Source organism: Rhopilema esculentum, chromosome 6 (assembly GCF_057945365.1).
Source record: "Rhopilema esculentum isolate cy_ngs chromosome 6, ASM5794536v1, whole genome shotgun sequence".
NCBI classification, from domain to species: domain Eukaryota; kingdom Metazoa; phylum Cnidaria; class Scyphozoa; order Rhizostomeae; family Rhizostomatidae; genus Rhopilema; species Rhopilema esculentum.
Genome location: NC_142820.1, coordinates 8,802,047 through 8,817,535, shown reverse-complemented (window position 1 = coordinate 8,817,535; position 15,489 = coordinate 8,802,047). Strand labels below are relative to the sequence as shown.

At 34.6% G+C, this 15,489-nt stretch overlaps 2 protein-coding genes across 2 annotated transcripts; both read right to left on the bottom strand.

Annotated features, from left to right (window-relative positions):
- Positions 1-130: 130 nt before the first annotated feature.
- LOC135686550 (F-box and leucine-rich repeat protein 13) lies at positions 131-6,546 on the bottom strand. The gene is made up of 3 exons (XM_065202805.2): positions 3,667-6,546; positions 2,398-2,698; positions 131-1,303 (listed from the first exon to the last, which is right to left on the bottom strand). The coding sequence occupies exons 1-3, from the start codon at positions 4,655-4,657 to the stop codon at positions 1,093-1,095; spliced, it is 1,503 nt and encodes a 500-aa protein (XP_065058877.2). The 5' UTR covers positions 4,658-6,546; the 3' UTR covers positions 131-1,092.
- Positions 6,547-7,293: 747 nt separating this feature from the next.
- On the bottom strand, positions 7,294-14,891 carry LOC135686549 (nucleoporin p58/p45). The gene is made up of 9 exons (XM_065202804.2): positions 14,034-14,891; positions 11,714-11,785; positions 11,209-11,308; positions 10,868-10,942; positions 10,061-10,259; positions 9,376-9,458; positions 8,834-8,927; positions 8,318-8,410; positions 7,294-7,694 (listed from the first exon to the last, which is right to left on the bottom strand). Exons 1-9 carry the CDS (start codon positions 14,534-14,536, stop codon positions 7,402-7,404), a joined length of 1,512 nt encoding a protein of 503 aa, XP_065058876.2. The 5' UTR covers positions 14,537-14,891; the 3' UTR covers positions 7,294-7,401.
- Between the last annotated feature and the right edge of the window lie 598 nt (positions 14,892-15,489).

Here is a 15,489-nt window from a genome sequence, read left to right as displayed (position 1 = left end):
TTACAGTAAGAATAGCCTTTTTTAGCTGTATTCTTTTATATAGAGAAGTAAATTAGTTAGACTTAAGCCTATCATGAAAACGAAATGGAATTTGAAATCATATATGCATGGCATGAAAATTATCGGCGACTGTTTATATTGCCAAAATTTCTTATGCTTTGAATCTTACTAAAAGGCCCTAAAACAGCCAAAAAACCTTAATTTTTCATATCAAAACATCTGATATTTGAAACAACTGTTCTCGTCATTATTGATGTGTCAACTGTCAACCAAACCAGCCAAAAGTTGTCAATGTTTACATATCATTTTTGTTTTAATCTACCTGCATTCGAGTGAGACCTGCTAGAATATTTTAAGCATAAAATTTTCAGCCAGGTTAAAGAGCAAAGGTAGAAATAATAGGTCATGTCTTTATAGGTGACATCTTTAAAGCACGTGTAGGATTATTTTTAAAATAACGAATTTTTAAAACATTCGTAAAAAAGGCTACGCATAACCAGCCTGTCTATTTTCCTAATGGTAGGCTGAATTGGCTCCGTTGTTCCCACAGTCAAACTTGTCTTAAATCTTAAACTTCTAAGCAGCTGTTAGTTGAAATTGTTCATCGTTAGTAAAGCCAAAAGTTAATCATCGAAACTAAGGTAAGTTTTTCGTTGAATGTGGTGCTTAGATGCGTTCCTTTTTTAACGATCTCCTTGGTCTTTATACACTGTAAGACATTAATCGGCAAATCTATCGTATTTTGACGCTTAAGCCTTTTCCCATTAAATTGGGGTGAGTTTCCTTGAGTTTAGTTGAGATGAGTTTGATTGGATTGGGTGGGCTCGGGTCAGGTAATGTTAGGTTTACTTGAATGCGGTTGAATAAAAGCTCTCAAAAATTAGATCCAACATTCACGTTTTTAAAAAGAGTGATCTTTATTCATGGTAAAATTGTAACCAAATTCTAGAGTAAAATTCTAGAATGATAACCGAGCATTGATTTTTATGTAAAATTGCAACAAAGGGCAGAGTCAAGGGTATAAATACAAACAATTATACATATTTATTTACATACATGTGAAGAAAATATGATACAAGTCTTACAATCTGCTCAATTAAGAAAGTAGCTTTCGTTAAAAGTAGGATGACCCTGTCTCTCGAAGCACCTTGAAAACTTGATAAATATCGACATGCTTCCATACTCCAAAAGTTTGGTTCTTATTGAAGGTGTTATCATACTGCAGTTGCTCAAGTGTAGAGTTGACAGGGCCTTTAAACGTAGAAAGCTTAACAGGCCTTCATTTGTTAGAACTCGACTATGACTGAAAAAGAATGCGAAATAATCAGTCTCCAGCACAAAGACGCGAAATGTCTCATCTGGTTCGAACATAGAGAATATGTTAGGATAGGATAAACATAGGCCTTGGAGCTGTTGCAGTTTATACAACAATTTGGGGATTGTACAAAATATATATGCATATAAATTTTAAAGCTTACTTTATTAGCAACATTCTTTACATTTTCAAGGTTAAAGTACCCAGTTCAAAAAGTCTTTTTTCTAGAAAAACAAATAAATAACGTATTTCTGTATCGTTATCTAGCGTGATACACGTCTCCCTCTTGATTCTTCCTATAAAGTAAGCCTAGGGGATGAACTCTAGACCAAGTCATTCTAAACCCTGTATGCCATATTTCGCAGGCTTCGCAAGTCTGCAGCCGGATTTCTACATTCTTTTTTTATAAGAACCAGTAAATTTAAGTTCAGGCTGACTGTTCTTAATTTTTCGAAAATCTGAGGCTAGATTGTTCTTAATTTGGTTTTAAATTAAGAGGGTGTAAGCAGTGCTATTGCTAGCTTTTTCGCTCTAAGAAGGTGTTCAGGCCTCATTTGCCAACAAAATGAGTGAGACAGCCTTAATTTGCTGACAAATTTGAATATCCACCGAAAAAGCACCCACACATCGGTAAAAATCCTCGATTTTGAGAAAAAACGTTGTTCAAAATTGCATTTGCAGAAGCTCAGCCTCAGCTTGTTCTTAATTTGATCTTAACTTTTGACCAGTTTTGAGGCTCGTGTTCTTATAAAATTGTTCTTAAACAAAAAAGAGTGTACCACAAAAACCTTGAGAGGACGAACACAAAAAGCACAATTAATGGCTACTTTGCTACTTGAGAACCCTATGTAGACCATGAAGAAAGCCCAAGCCTACACTTAATGAATGGTCAGGCATACGTAGATAGAGATGCGGGTAAATGTTCCAGATCCTTCTATATAGCAAGTGCCGAGGCATGAGGGTGTAAAATCAATCTGCACCTGTCATCCTTTTTTTGCCTTTTCTATTGTTCTGCATTATTTCTTATCAAAGCTGTAAATGCAGGACATGGCTCCCTCCTGTCAATGTATATTGCTACTTACTCAAGACGAAGATGCTTTAGATAACTCAGGTCTGACATTGCAAGCGTTAACAGTAGGCTGTCATCTATAGCAAATCCATCCGATCCAGAGGAAAGCTCCAAGCGTTCCAAGTACTTTAATTTACTAAGCATATTTTTCATTCCAGCACTTGAAATATTTCTGCACAGCGAGAGGACAACTTTGGTTAGCTTTGAAGTCTCCCAGTCTACTTGACCGAGATTGTGGTCTGTTACACCATTCATTTTGAAGTGCAGCTCTTCCAAATCTGTGCACTCTTTGATGAGAGTATCCAAACCATCACCTTGCAGAACAGAAAACCGACAGCCATGTTACAAGTCTTATAATAAAAAGACGTGAAATACAACATGAAACAAGGATGATTTAAAAAGCAGATGTGGTAAATACGCTTCTGTCATTGTTGTCCTATCGGAACAAAAGATTGTTTAAGTTCTTATGACCTTTTTTGGAAAAAAGGTCTTTAAGCAGAATTTTACACAAATGCACCAAATGCAACCATGGTATAGCTAAGCCGATGTCTTGTTAAAGGCCTCTTCGACAAAGTTAAAGAAAATCTCGACACACTTCTTTGTGAAAGATGATCGATTGGCCTTCTTTTAAAAAGTCAAAGCGAACTAATTTTGGATGGACAGCAGTGCTATCTAAATAGGAGTTGTCTAGTTATCATAGTGCTCAACCTGATGACGTAATTAGTTCACCCTAAACCCAACCCTAACCTTAAACCTAACCCTTTACTTGAAATAATTAATCATGCTAATTTATGACTAATAATCATGCTTATTTATGACTATCAGGTCGAGCAGTGTGGAAACTAGACAATTCTATCTAAATAGTCAAATATTTAATCCAAGGAAACAACCTCTTTCTGACACCAGAAGAGGAGCTATTTTTACACGAAATCTCGGGTCCCGCTACGAAAAAAAGCTTTTACTATAGCTGGTCTTCATCGTACACTTAGGCATACCTCTACAACTTATGTTAGTCTTAATTTGTACCATAATTGTATCGCTTTCTTTTCAGACGATCTCTCACAGTTGAAATCTACCATAAAAGACAAAAATATATCTTCAACCTTTCTGTTTCAATCAACTCTGACTTTGCCGGCAAACTTATGACTTTGTAAACGAACTGACAGAAAATCGTGGCAAAACGAATACATCTGATCACTATTGATGATAATACAATACAAATATGTCTTATGATTTTGCAACAAGAAATCTTTCTGATAGAAAAGGTTGAACGGGTGCTTACCTTCCCATTCCAGCGCATGCATAATGGCCAATGACTGCAAACTTTTGCTTTGCCTCGCGATTGCTTTAATGTGATCCCCAGTGAGTTGCAGGCCGTTGTTTACAAAGAAAACTCGTAACTCAGGCAGGAACTGTAACATTTCATCAAGATCAAACAATTGATCTGAGAAATGGTTGGTAATCTTGAACTTTTTTACCGTTAGAAGAGCTGGAACAATGAGCTTTAAAACTGCACTTTCGCCCGTTACGGAGGCAAGTGAAAGTTCTTGAAGTCCTGTTGGAAAAGGTTTGTCAGTGGGTATACTTTTAAACTTTCCAACAAATTTACAACCGTCAAGGTTCAGTGATTTAAGGGTGCTGCATTTTGCGAGTTCTTGTAATATAGTTTGCGTTATTTTGAATCCTTTCAACGATAGTTCACGAATTTTACCAAAAAACAAATTTCTTATTATTCTAACCAATGTCGACTCGGTGACTGTTTTTCGATATGGCTGCATATCGACTCTGGCCCACAAACTCATATCAAATGCTAGTTGTCTCCATCTTTGGCACGTCCTCGATGCCGCCAAGAGATTTTTCAACGACAAAAATCCGAGAATCTTGATAATTACACCATCAGGAATTACATCCAGAAAACTGTATTCAGATTCATCACCGAAGTTACATCCTTGAGTAGAGTATTTTGCAGGAATGGCGAAATCGTTGACTACATCTTCGCGACTTAGAATTGCAAATGGAAGAGGATTTTGTCTATATCCCATCAAATTTTGCAACCTAACAAATGGATTATTGTCCAATGCATCAAAAGAATAACTCTCATCAGAATCGTCATAAAATTCATCATCCTCATAGGGTACGTTGTAAAGCCTCTCGTTCATGTACTTCTTGATATTTTTCATTCCTTTCTCTCGCTCAGCGAGAAAAGCCCTAATTTTCTCGAATGCTGCCTCCGAATGCCCTCTTTTTTTGTCACTTTCCGACGAACTCTCCATTTCCGGGATGGTACAACAGATAAAGCGGTTCAAATTACGGCCTTCGTTCCCTCAGCAAATAATTCCAAATAGAAATCGAGTAAATACTTTAAGTAAATACAAACTATGGCATGCAGCAATCAAAATCCGGTGCTTTTAAAAACAGACAAACTAGCAACATGCGGCACTTTTCATAAGAGTTTGCTCCTCTATTCATACGAAATGGTGCACTAAATAAACAAATAATACGATTTGAAATATGTTGAAACTTTTATATACTCTGATGAAACGATTTCGAAAAAAGATGTCGAAATTCGACCTTAAATAGCAGAAAGTGGATAAGAAAAATAGAATGCAACGTTCTATTGGAAAAATGCAATTATCCTAATTTTACATTACGCTGTAGTAACTGCTCAAATCATCTTTTACCATAAACACAATCATTGTCACAAAGGTACTTCAGGAATTTAAATAAAAATGCGCCATCTTAAGATCTTTATAGAGTTGAAAGATTGTCAATAAATACCAAATATGGGGAAACTACATAAAAAATGTTAAGATCAAATACGTCCAAGAAAGGTCGCGAATGGATCAAATTTTCTGTATTAAAAAATACATAGAATTAAAAAATGACTGCAATATATCGAGCTGAAGATACACAAATTCGGATAATACCGAAGGCATGTTATCACCTCTAAATCTATTGGGAGAGACATGGTTTCTCGCAAGGTAAGCCACATTTAAAGTAATCATGCCCATATGTTAAACGAGATTAGCCAAAGTAGGCAAGTACAATCCTACTATAGTCCTACGTGTAGAATAATCCTACTTCCACGACGTTATGCAATTCATTAGGAGTATTTAGAGGAAGAGATTTTGCCAAGTTCACATTTTGCATTCTTTACCCTATTCCTATTTGTGTGTTACAACAGGCACGAATCTATCCAGGAAAAATCTGTGAAATTTCATTTGATAGCAAATTTACTTGATCAATAACCATAAGAGCAAAATCTAATAAGAAAGAATGCAACGAATAACATTTCGTTAGACGAAAACAGCTGGAAGACAAAGTGGCAGTTCGTGGAAAACAACTGCATAAATTGGCTAGACCAGATAACGAAGAATTAATTATTTAAGGTGAATTAATTACTGTAAACTTGATTTGTTCAGTATTAAGTTTACGCAGTTTAACTTTAATTTAATAGTTGTATTTCGTTGCAAATTCGATTACTTTATCTTTTGATGACTGTTTATATGGCACGAGAAAAACATTTCAAATTAAACTAATAAATCACTGAACGGAGATTCCTTTGTTGTTGTTTTCAGTTTATTTTGCATCAATGGCACAACAACAAAAGCATTCATAAGTTTACATCCAGGAAAATTTTACAAAATTATGAAAGCTTGATTTATAAAAAGGAGCTGTTGGATATTAGGAGCTGGTATGAAAATCTAAATAATCATGGAATATTGACTCTACATGTTTATCAATTTCATAAAATTGTATTTTTTCTACATTTTGAGCAACTACAAACTGTCGAATAATTTGCAAGGTCATTTGATAAAAAAGGTTTAAGGTTTGGAAAAAGAGGTATGCAGCGATTTCATCCGAGCTTGCTTTTTCATATTTGCTAAACGGCTATTCTCTTGCAATTTCAGTTTATCAGAAGCTTAGGTGGGAAATCTGCTTGAAGAAGTAAAATACACACCAAAAGCTTTGCAATTATGCCGTCTGTTTCCATACACAAATTCAGCCATCCACATAAAAATCACGATGTATACTTGTAGGTATTCTAGGTCAGTTTGACAGGAACTTAACCTTTATTTCAAAGCAAAAGAACTAAATATAATAAAGTAACTATACTGTAAACACTTATATCCAGAACGTTTATATTAGATGATAATTTTGTGTTATGGTGACATGGGTTCTCTTAATCATTAGAGAAAAGTATTGGAGCATATTAAAATATTGGATCCTACATACGTTGTAGGAGCATATTAAACAAAAAGTTGAATGAAAATAAACTTTGCTTTTACTAAGAGAATCTCTTTTTTTTCACTTAAAATCGAATTATTTTTTTAAAAACGAAGATACGTCCTCTTTTTATGTTGCTAGCTCTCTTGTTTTAAATCATTCCTTTGATTCCATCCTTACAAGTCCAAAAAAGCGTTCTCCCCCCCTGTTCCAAAATCAAAATCTGCGTTAAGCAACAATCATAGGTATAAATGCAAAAGGATTCTTTGTGGTAACGGGAAGAGCATAGAAAAATGAACCCTCCTTAATCTAATCTAAGATTAAATTAGAAAAATCTAATCCAATCAGTCGAATTGATTAGAAAGCAGGAGAACAAAGCTGATAACGCACTGATTTCGTATATATGATTATTCAGGTATGATGCAAATGTGAAGGATGCGACAGAATAGAAATATTTTCTCCCTATACTGACAGAAAAATAATGGCAACAAGTATTATGCATATTCTATTCACACCTGGAAGTATTCCCTACACAGGAGGGTGGGTTGAAAACCAACTCATGCCAGTTGAGATTTAACATTATCTAATTTTACAACAAGAGGCTAATTATGTAAGTTCTACAAACTAAAATGTCACCTTAATGATGTTTCGTATGCAGACTAACCGGAGGCAAACCCAGTAAGAACTTCATGATCATCTTTAAGCCAATTGGACACCAGCACCGATGCTGGGTGGTAATACAAGTACCAAACTGCAAGACTACCTAAGATCAATTTACGACAACAAGTCTTCAGTCTTTCTTTCCTCGTTTCGTACCGGGCGGATTTTGCAGCTGAAACTGCGATGTTGTGGATGACCCGGGTTTAGCAAATAAAGAACCCGTCAAGGAAGAACCAAGGGAAGACCCAATTAATGAGGAACCGGTGCCTAGGGATAGTGAAGTTCCAGCACCTCGACTTGATAACCCGGAGAACGATAGACTCCTGCTCATTCCAGTGGTGGAGATACCAGAGCTCTTAGCTAGCGACGATTGACCTATCTTATTGATTCCAAACGATCCGCCAACAACTGTACTTTGGCCACCTAAAACGACAGACAAAAGTCGCTACTAGAACACGAATAGAAAATTGTCCACAAAAACCCTCTTTGATATCATTTTCCACACCATTTTAAGAAACTAATAATAAGTAACATAATACTTTTTTGCTAAAACAAAATATGTTCTAACGTCTTATACTCTGAAGGATATCAGACAAAAAGCTTTAGTATGCTTCAAAATGTTTTCTTTTTTTCAAAGCCATTAGTAATTTGTATATAACCAAAAATGTTTGATAGAAAAACTGTAATCTAGATTTGAGAGAATTTGATTGGATTGTAAGAATTTTACTGGAATTGAAAATCGACTATACACTTTGGCTTTGAAGAAAAGTAATTTTAGCAAGATTATGACAGCTTTACGTAGCTCATCAAACCTCGCAAACTGATTCTAAACAGAGGTATACAGAAACTTTAAAGGTTCTTTGGGCTAAAATGATTTTCGTGCGGGAGGCCTTCAGGCACCAGATGTAATCTCGCATTATGATCTCTAATGACCGTCTGATTCTAACCAATTTGTATGGTAATCAAAATAGATAAAACGCATTCCAGATAGTTACAAAGTCTGATTTAATAAAAAAATCCCAACAAAGCAAAGTAAACTTGATTACCAGTTGTTGTCTGGTTCAAAGCGGCTGCCATAGCTACAGCAGATGGCCCAGCTAGTCCTGCAAATGGCGATGGTCCACTTCCTTTTTGTCCATCTTATAAAAACGATAAAAATATAAGATAGAAATTTTTTCAATGGCAAAATAATGATGACTGGGAGTTTTGAAAAAAAATCAATTAGCGATAAGAAAATTCCAATCTGTAGCGTTAAGTTGCTGTAGGACTATTCACGAAAGTCAAAACTATTTCAAATCTTTGACAAATCTTGACATTAATTTGACATTAATAATAAAAGATTAAATAACCTAGTGACAAATGATACAAATGTTTTGCAGCATGGGCTACGTTGTTTCTAAGAAAAATGCCAGGCAAACGCTATAAAGGAACTTCTAATGCACAGCAAAACAGAATATGAGAAGAGAGGCTGGCTGAAATACCTGAGCTGACAAAAATATTAATTTCTGCCGGCGGTATGGAGTCTTAAACACAAATTGGTAACTTGAATGTTACATTCTTACCATCTCTGCTACCATTGCGGTATTTGTATCCGAAGATATCTGTGTTGTCGTTCAAAACCACCCTTCTGTATTGCAGATACTTGCTCTTCAGTGACTATGGGGGAGGGACATATCAAGATTACCAGTGTGTCCTGCATTACAAAAACGCACTTGCACTACCAGAAATAAAAAATGTCCAGCTTCTAATAGAAGTTGGTAACAGAGCAGCCGTTTGAACAGAGTAACAGAGTCATCTGCATAGAGCCATTCTCTCTTAATGCATAGTTTAATTTCTCAAGAAGTTCAGGTAAGATCAAATCTACCTTAAAACTACGGAATAGCTACACTGATGCAAAATTAGATGTAAAAATTTATAAGGGCCTGGAGCATGGACATGGGTGATAGAACAAATGATGGTGCCATCCTTGTCCTTAGGATGAGTGTTACAATTTTGAAAGGAACAAAGTTGTGAAATGAAAAAGACTTTAAAAGGCAGGAAGAATATACCACCTTGACAGTTAAAAAAACAAAAAGTAAGAAATAATTTGAGGTATTAACTGTACCTGGACAGCCTCGTGTATTCCTTGTAGTTGAGCTGCCAAACCAACAAATGTATCATTCAGTTGTCTCAAAACACTGAGAAGATCTGAAAAATTGATTTAATTTATCCATTTATTATCCGGTAAGCGGATAAAAATTGATTAGATTTGAAAAAAGTTAGGTTGATGATAAACATAATTTGAAGATAAATTTATAAACAGAAAAATTGTCCCAATAATTTGTGAAACTTTTATCTGTAGTTAAAAACATTTTAATTCAAAAACTGAGGTAACGCTACATTACTAAAGTAAGGAAACATAAGAAACCAAAGACATTCATGAATCTGGGCTAGAAGAAAGTTAAGTAATATTTGGTGATTGAAGATAGCAAAATAGGATCACTGCTTTACGACTTTCACACAAGGAGAGGCACCATAAATACTTGGTCACAATGTGCTAGGAGAGGTTTAGATTTTCAAAACTTTCTAACATTGCCGTATATGGTTAAGGGTCTAAAAGGCAAAACTGTCTTTTTGCAGTTTGTTGCAGGATAAAAGCTGGGTAATAATGCAAGTAAAGGCTTTGAAACTGAGATGCCCTAAGTGTCAATCTGCTCAGAAAGTCATCATCAGATTTAAAAATACAGCACTGAGCTAAAATAGAGTTGATAAAAATACTAAATACAAGTAACAGCTTCATGAAGAATGACCTTGTGGATTAAAGTTCTGGACTGGAGTAGTGGCTGATAAATATGTTTCAAGTTCATCTAACTGCTGTCTGTATAATTTGACTCTGGTTTCAAAAGAGAACACAAGTGAACAGAAGTATTCTATTGGGGCAGAATAGTCATGCTGGAAACTTGCAGGAATCTCATGAAGCCTTCTTGCAAGCGAAGCATTGTTCAATTCCTAGAAAGAAGAAAGAGTTATCTGGGAATATTGACAAAGAAATGATACAAAATAAAAAAAGTCAAAAGGCTTTCAAAATATTGGCTGTGAAATAATAAATATATGTAAAGTAACTGAAGATAAAGCAATGAAGACTGACAAGCCTTATAATGGACAGAAGTAATGTATCATTCATAAACATAGGACATAAACTAAAAGCATGAAATAATCACAGTTATTGTCTTTGGGATTGTAGCTCTAAAAAGACGGTTATACTCATTGTCTCTTCTAACAGTGTATTTTTGGAATATTTCAAATTGTAAATTGAAAAGCACAGTCATAATTGCTATACCTGATTAAAATCCAAAGAAACATAATTAAATATATATATAATGATGTTTATAAACAAAAAATTAGATTGATTAGAAATTATAATCCATAATTATATCTGTAAACTATGAATATAACTACAAAGTTGATATAATCAGTTACTTTTGCATGAAAAGGTGTAAAAATTGGCATAGCTTTTAGGATGAATATCAAAAAAAGTTACATTGGTTATTACAAAAGAATTTATCAAAATGGAAAATTTTCTGCTTTTGTTTGTTTGACTATGGAACAAAACTTACCTGTGTGACATCTCCCTTAAGGCCCTCTATGCCAACTGCATCCCGTTGCATCCCATTAGAAACTTCAGCAAGTGACTAGAATTGGCAAAGTAGAAGAGCAAAACTTAAGTTTAAAGGTTGTTCAAAAATTTATCAACCAAAATAACACACAACCAAAAAAATATTGAAATTTCATGATATAAATGAAAACCTGTTATTGGTTAAATAGACTTTTGAATCCAAAGAGGAAAACAACAAATTTAACATTTGACAAATGACAAATTTAGCAATTACCTGATGAAAAACAAGATAGAACATTTCCATGATAAAACAAACAAAACTTTACATGATTCTTTTCATACCTGCTTTAATGCAGCTATTTCTTCAGTAGCCTTTAAAATCAGCTTTGCAGAATATCTTGCAATTTCATCTTTTTTGGCCCTTTGGTCCTTGATGTGTTTGCTACAGAAAAGAAAGTACTTCCTTAATATGGTGGAAATAAATTGAAAATTTTACAAAGTGTTGGATATATTAGTTATATACAAAGACTAATTATGACATCTTAAGCTCTTTTTACCACAAAAAAGATATATATATATATATCGAACAAAAGTAAGACATAGATGCTAGTAAAAAAATGAGATGAGATGAATATTATATATATAATGCTTTTATCACAGTTCAACAAATACTGACAAAAACAAAAACTCAATTTTGCTAAAGCGTTAGCAATTAAATCAATAAAAAATCCAAGGAAATTCAATAGCTAATACACTTTTACTTGAAGTTAATGCTGTGACTTATTTCTGGTCCCTTAAAACTATGAAAATACTATACAATACCACTACAGCAATCTAACCAACTCACCTTACTTCTTGATAAACCTGCATCAAAGGTTGTGCAACTTGTTCATCCTTTGGATTCTCTGGAGCCTTTTCTCTAGTAAAAAAACATACAGTGTCATATAAACTAGGTTAAATGCAATTTAAGTAGGTGAAGAATCAACTAAATATTATCATCCTTTTAGTATGGCCATACTCTCATGCAACTTTAAACTTTGCCATGGTCATACTCCTATGCAACTTTCTATACTCTGTACACTTGAATTCAGACAAGGGAATGGACAGAAATTTTTGATTCTGACAATCACTGGGGAAAACTGCTGTTGCAAATCTGCCTTTCATGTCTTATCTGGATATACAAAAAATTGCAGAGCAGCAATATGCATGTGCTACTGCCTTACTTCTCCTTAGTATATGTATCTACATAATTCTTGGCTACAACTCACTTATGTTCAAAAATGCTAAAGGGGATGTTTTTTTTCACTGAGGGTGGTAGGGAAGTCTTCCAGCGTGCACTTAAGATCATAAGCATCAAAGAAATGTGCTGAAACTTGTCTGGAAAGTTTTTCCTGCTTCACAAGTGCATTTAAGGCAATTTTGGCATGAATAAGTTGTCTTAAACTGTTATAGTTAACATTTCTCAAATAGTCTGCATAGTTAAAATTTCTCGGTAAATAGACAAATTGATCATGCAGCTGAGCTACTTGATGCTCATTCCACTTAAAACATATCCCAAAGAACTTAGTGCACTTTATGCCTGCACCTGAAGGAATTGCAAAAAATTCTCTGCACCACACTTTCATTACAGAACTTATTGCACACCTGAGATCACATCAAAAAGTGTCAAATATTCCAGTCTGGCTCCTTGAGCATTGGTGACATGAGATGGTGAGATGAGGTGACTTGATAAACTTTGGAACATTCTTTCTCTATTCATCCGTGTCGCTAACTCTGTTGCAATTTCACGATCCAAATCGAAAACACACATCATTGACTCTTATTAATAACATTTTTGGCAAATTTTCCTGGAAAGGTTATTCACAATATCCTCATTGGAGTTTCGTTGTGAAACATCTGGTAATATGTTTGATTTATTTTTATTAAAATATGTTATTTTAACACATTTCATTAAATTAGTTTTATTTGTTTTTATGGGGGGGGGCTCTCTCTCAATTAGTTAACCTATTTAGAGAGCTCCTCCTTAATCAATCAGTCTTAAATACAAATCATGTAAAGTTCTTTTCTAGTCTTCTGTAAGTTTAATTTGTTTTGTGTGGTATTATGTATTGTAAATATTTCGTTGGAGTGTTATCTTGTAGAATTGTATTTAGGATTGAGTGATAAATAAATGAAACTGAAACTGAGAACTGAAACTGAGATGCTTGTTTGTTTTTACATTGCTCATTTACTTGTAGCTTACTATATACAATATCATATGTAAAAAGCAAACTAAACCAAATCGATAAGTAACTACACAAATAAATGAATAAAATACATAAATGTACATAAATAAATATTATTACAGTGTAACAGTTAAATGAATTGAATATATAAAAGCTAAAATTTAAGACACACCAATTTTTTCAGTCTGGAATGAATATATAAAAGCTAAAATTTAAGACATACCAATTTTTTCAGTCTGGAATGAATATATAAAAGCTAAAATTTAAGACACACCAGATTGCAAAGCTTGGGTATGCATAAAGATAAATGATTTGTGACAGAAAATAATTCTCCTCACAGAAAATACTTTGCAAACTGGAAGACACATACTGGCCTTTGTTACATTTATACAGTTTGGGCAAATCCACTTTTTTATCATACGTTTGAAAGTATTTCAATTTTCCTTGGATTTTATATCATTTGATAGCTCATTCCAAATTTGAGGTCCTAATGACTATAGGCTATCAGAACCAAATGTTACTTGGTTTGGCCTATAATGAACTACATGTTTGGCCATTGGGCTATTCCATTTGATATCTGTACATGGGGATGGAAGTAAAATTCCAGGGGGGTCTGGCACGAAGGATATTCCAGGGGGTTGAAATAACAAATATATGAAGTTTTTCAAGGGGTATTAAAAAATGTATGATGTTTTCTCAAATGGGTTAAGAAATTCATTAAAAAGAATGACATGAATTTTCCGGGGGGTTGAAAGAATCAAAATCAGAGTGGTCATGATTTTCAAATTCACTTTCCGGGGGATATATGATTAACAGAAATTTTACTTCCATCCCCCTGTATGGAGTAAAAATGGAATAGCCCATTGGTTTGGCCTATAATGAACTATAGAAAGATCTTTCCAAAGTAAAAGATAATTTGAAAACATCCATAAAATTCCTTACCCTACATTAGATGTAGTTTTACCGGCGGTCGTTTGCAAACCTAATGCCGAGCTTGTATTTCCAAAAAGCGATCCAGTTCCTGACGACAACTGAAATGGTGCTGCTGGAATAGATGAGGCAACAGTCATTTTCGCGCCAAACAGTCCTCCGCCGAGAGTAGAGCTGGTACTCGCTGCATTAAGACCAGTGGAAAGAAAACCCAATCCAGTTGGCTGTGTAGACTGTGTCGTGCTTGCTGTAGCAGAAAATGCACTAACAGAAGCTGCAGGTTTAGTACCAAATCCTCCAAAACCCAAACTGGTTTGTCCAGTAGAAGATAACGCAGGAGTTTGGGAAGCTCCGAATGTGAAGCCTACTGAGCTGGTAGTGGTAGGCTTTATACCACCAAATGAAAACCCAATTGAAGATGGCTGTGAGGTAATATTTGTTCCGAATGCCGGTGTGCCTGACGATGCGGCTCCAAAAAGACCAGAGCCCCCAAAGGTTCCTGATGCAGCAGCCATTTTGTCTTCCTTATGGTTAACTTGAAAAAGAGGTAACCTCTCTTGAATGACATGACAGCAACTCCCTGGGCTCTCAATGGCACAGCCCCCAATGACACCCTAACTTGAGTCAGTGTGAGTATAGGGGTAGGGTTTGAGAAAAGCTTTCAGCAAAGGCCTTCAGACTTTAAAACTTTTTGTATAATTTTTAAATTCTTTACACAGGAACAAAATTCTTTTCAGTGTACGTAACTTACTATCGACCCTGCGAGAAAATAAAGCAATTACAGTAATGGTCGTAATGTGGTGTGGTAATTAAAATAAGGTATGAAAATAGCAGCCCTTACGAAATACCAACTCTTGCAACTTTCAATATACAATCTTAAGTTCAAATAGAGATATTGATAAGGATACAAATGCAAAATATTGATTTGATTAAACTAACAAGCCTCCTCAAGTATATTTAATCGTCTTCTTTTAGCTTAAATTTGAGACAGACTGGATAAACGGGGCTAATGTCTAAATCTAGTTTATTTCATGTGTCAGATCCATAACGGGTAAAAAATATGTGCATAAGACTGACACTCTTTCAAATAGTGTCCATTTAATTGAAGCTATATTGCTGTATTAATAAATCTGGTTTTTCATGGCCCCTAAAGCTACATTGCTTTATGCAAAATGATCATAAAAAGCATTGTCTTGATTAAGCATTGGATATTTCATTTGCACCTATAAGTTTAGAAAGCTGGATGTGGTCATACCCTGTAGTCCCCCATTTTTTGAAAAGCTAGTATTTATAGAAAACTTTCTTTATGAAAACCTTTAATAAATACAGATTATAAAACTTGCTATTGAAACATGGGGGAACGCTGATATCTTATTAGAGAAAGATTCTGTTAAAGATGAATTTTCTCCTCTTTTAAGTAATTCAAGGTTTTCGTTTTATAACTTCATTGAATGACACCGTTGATTAA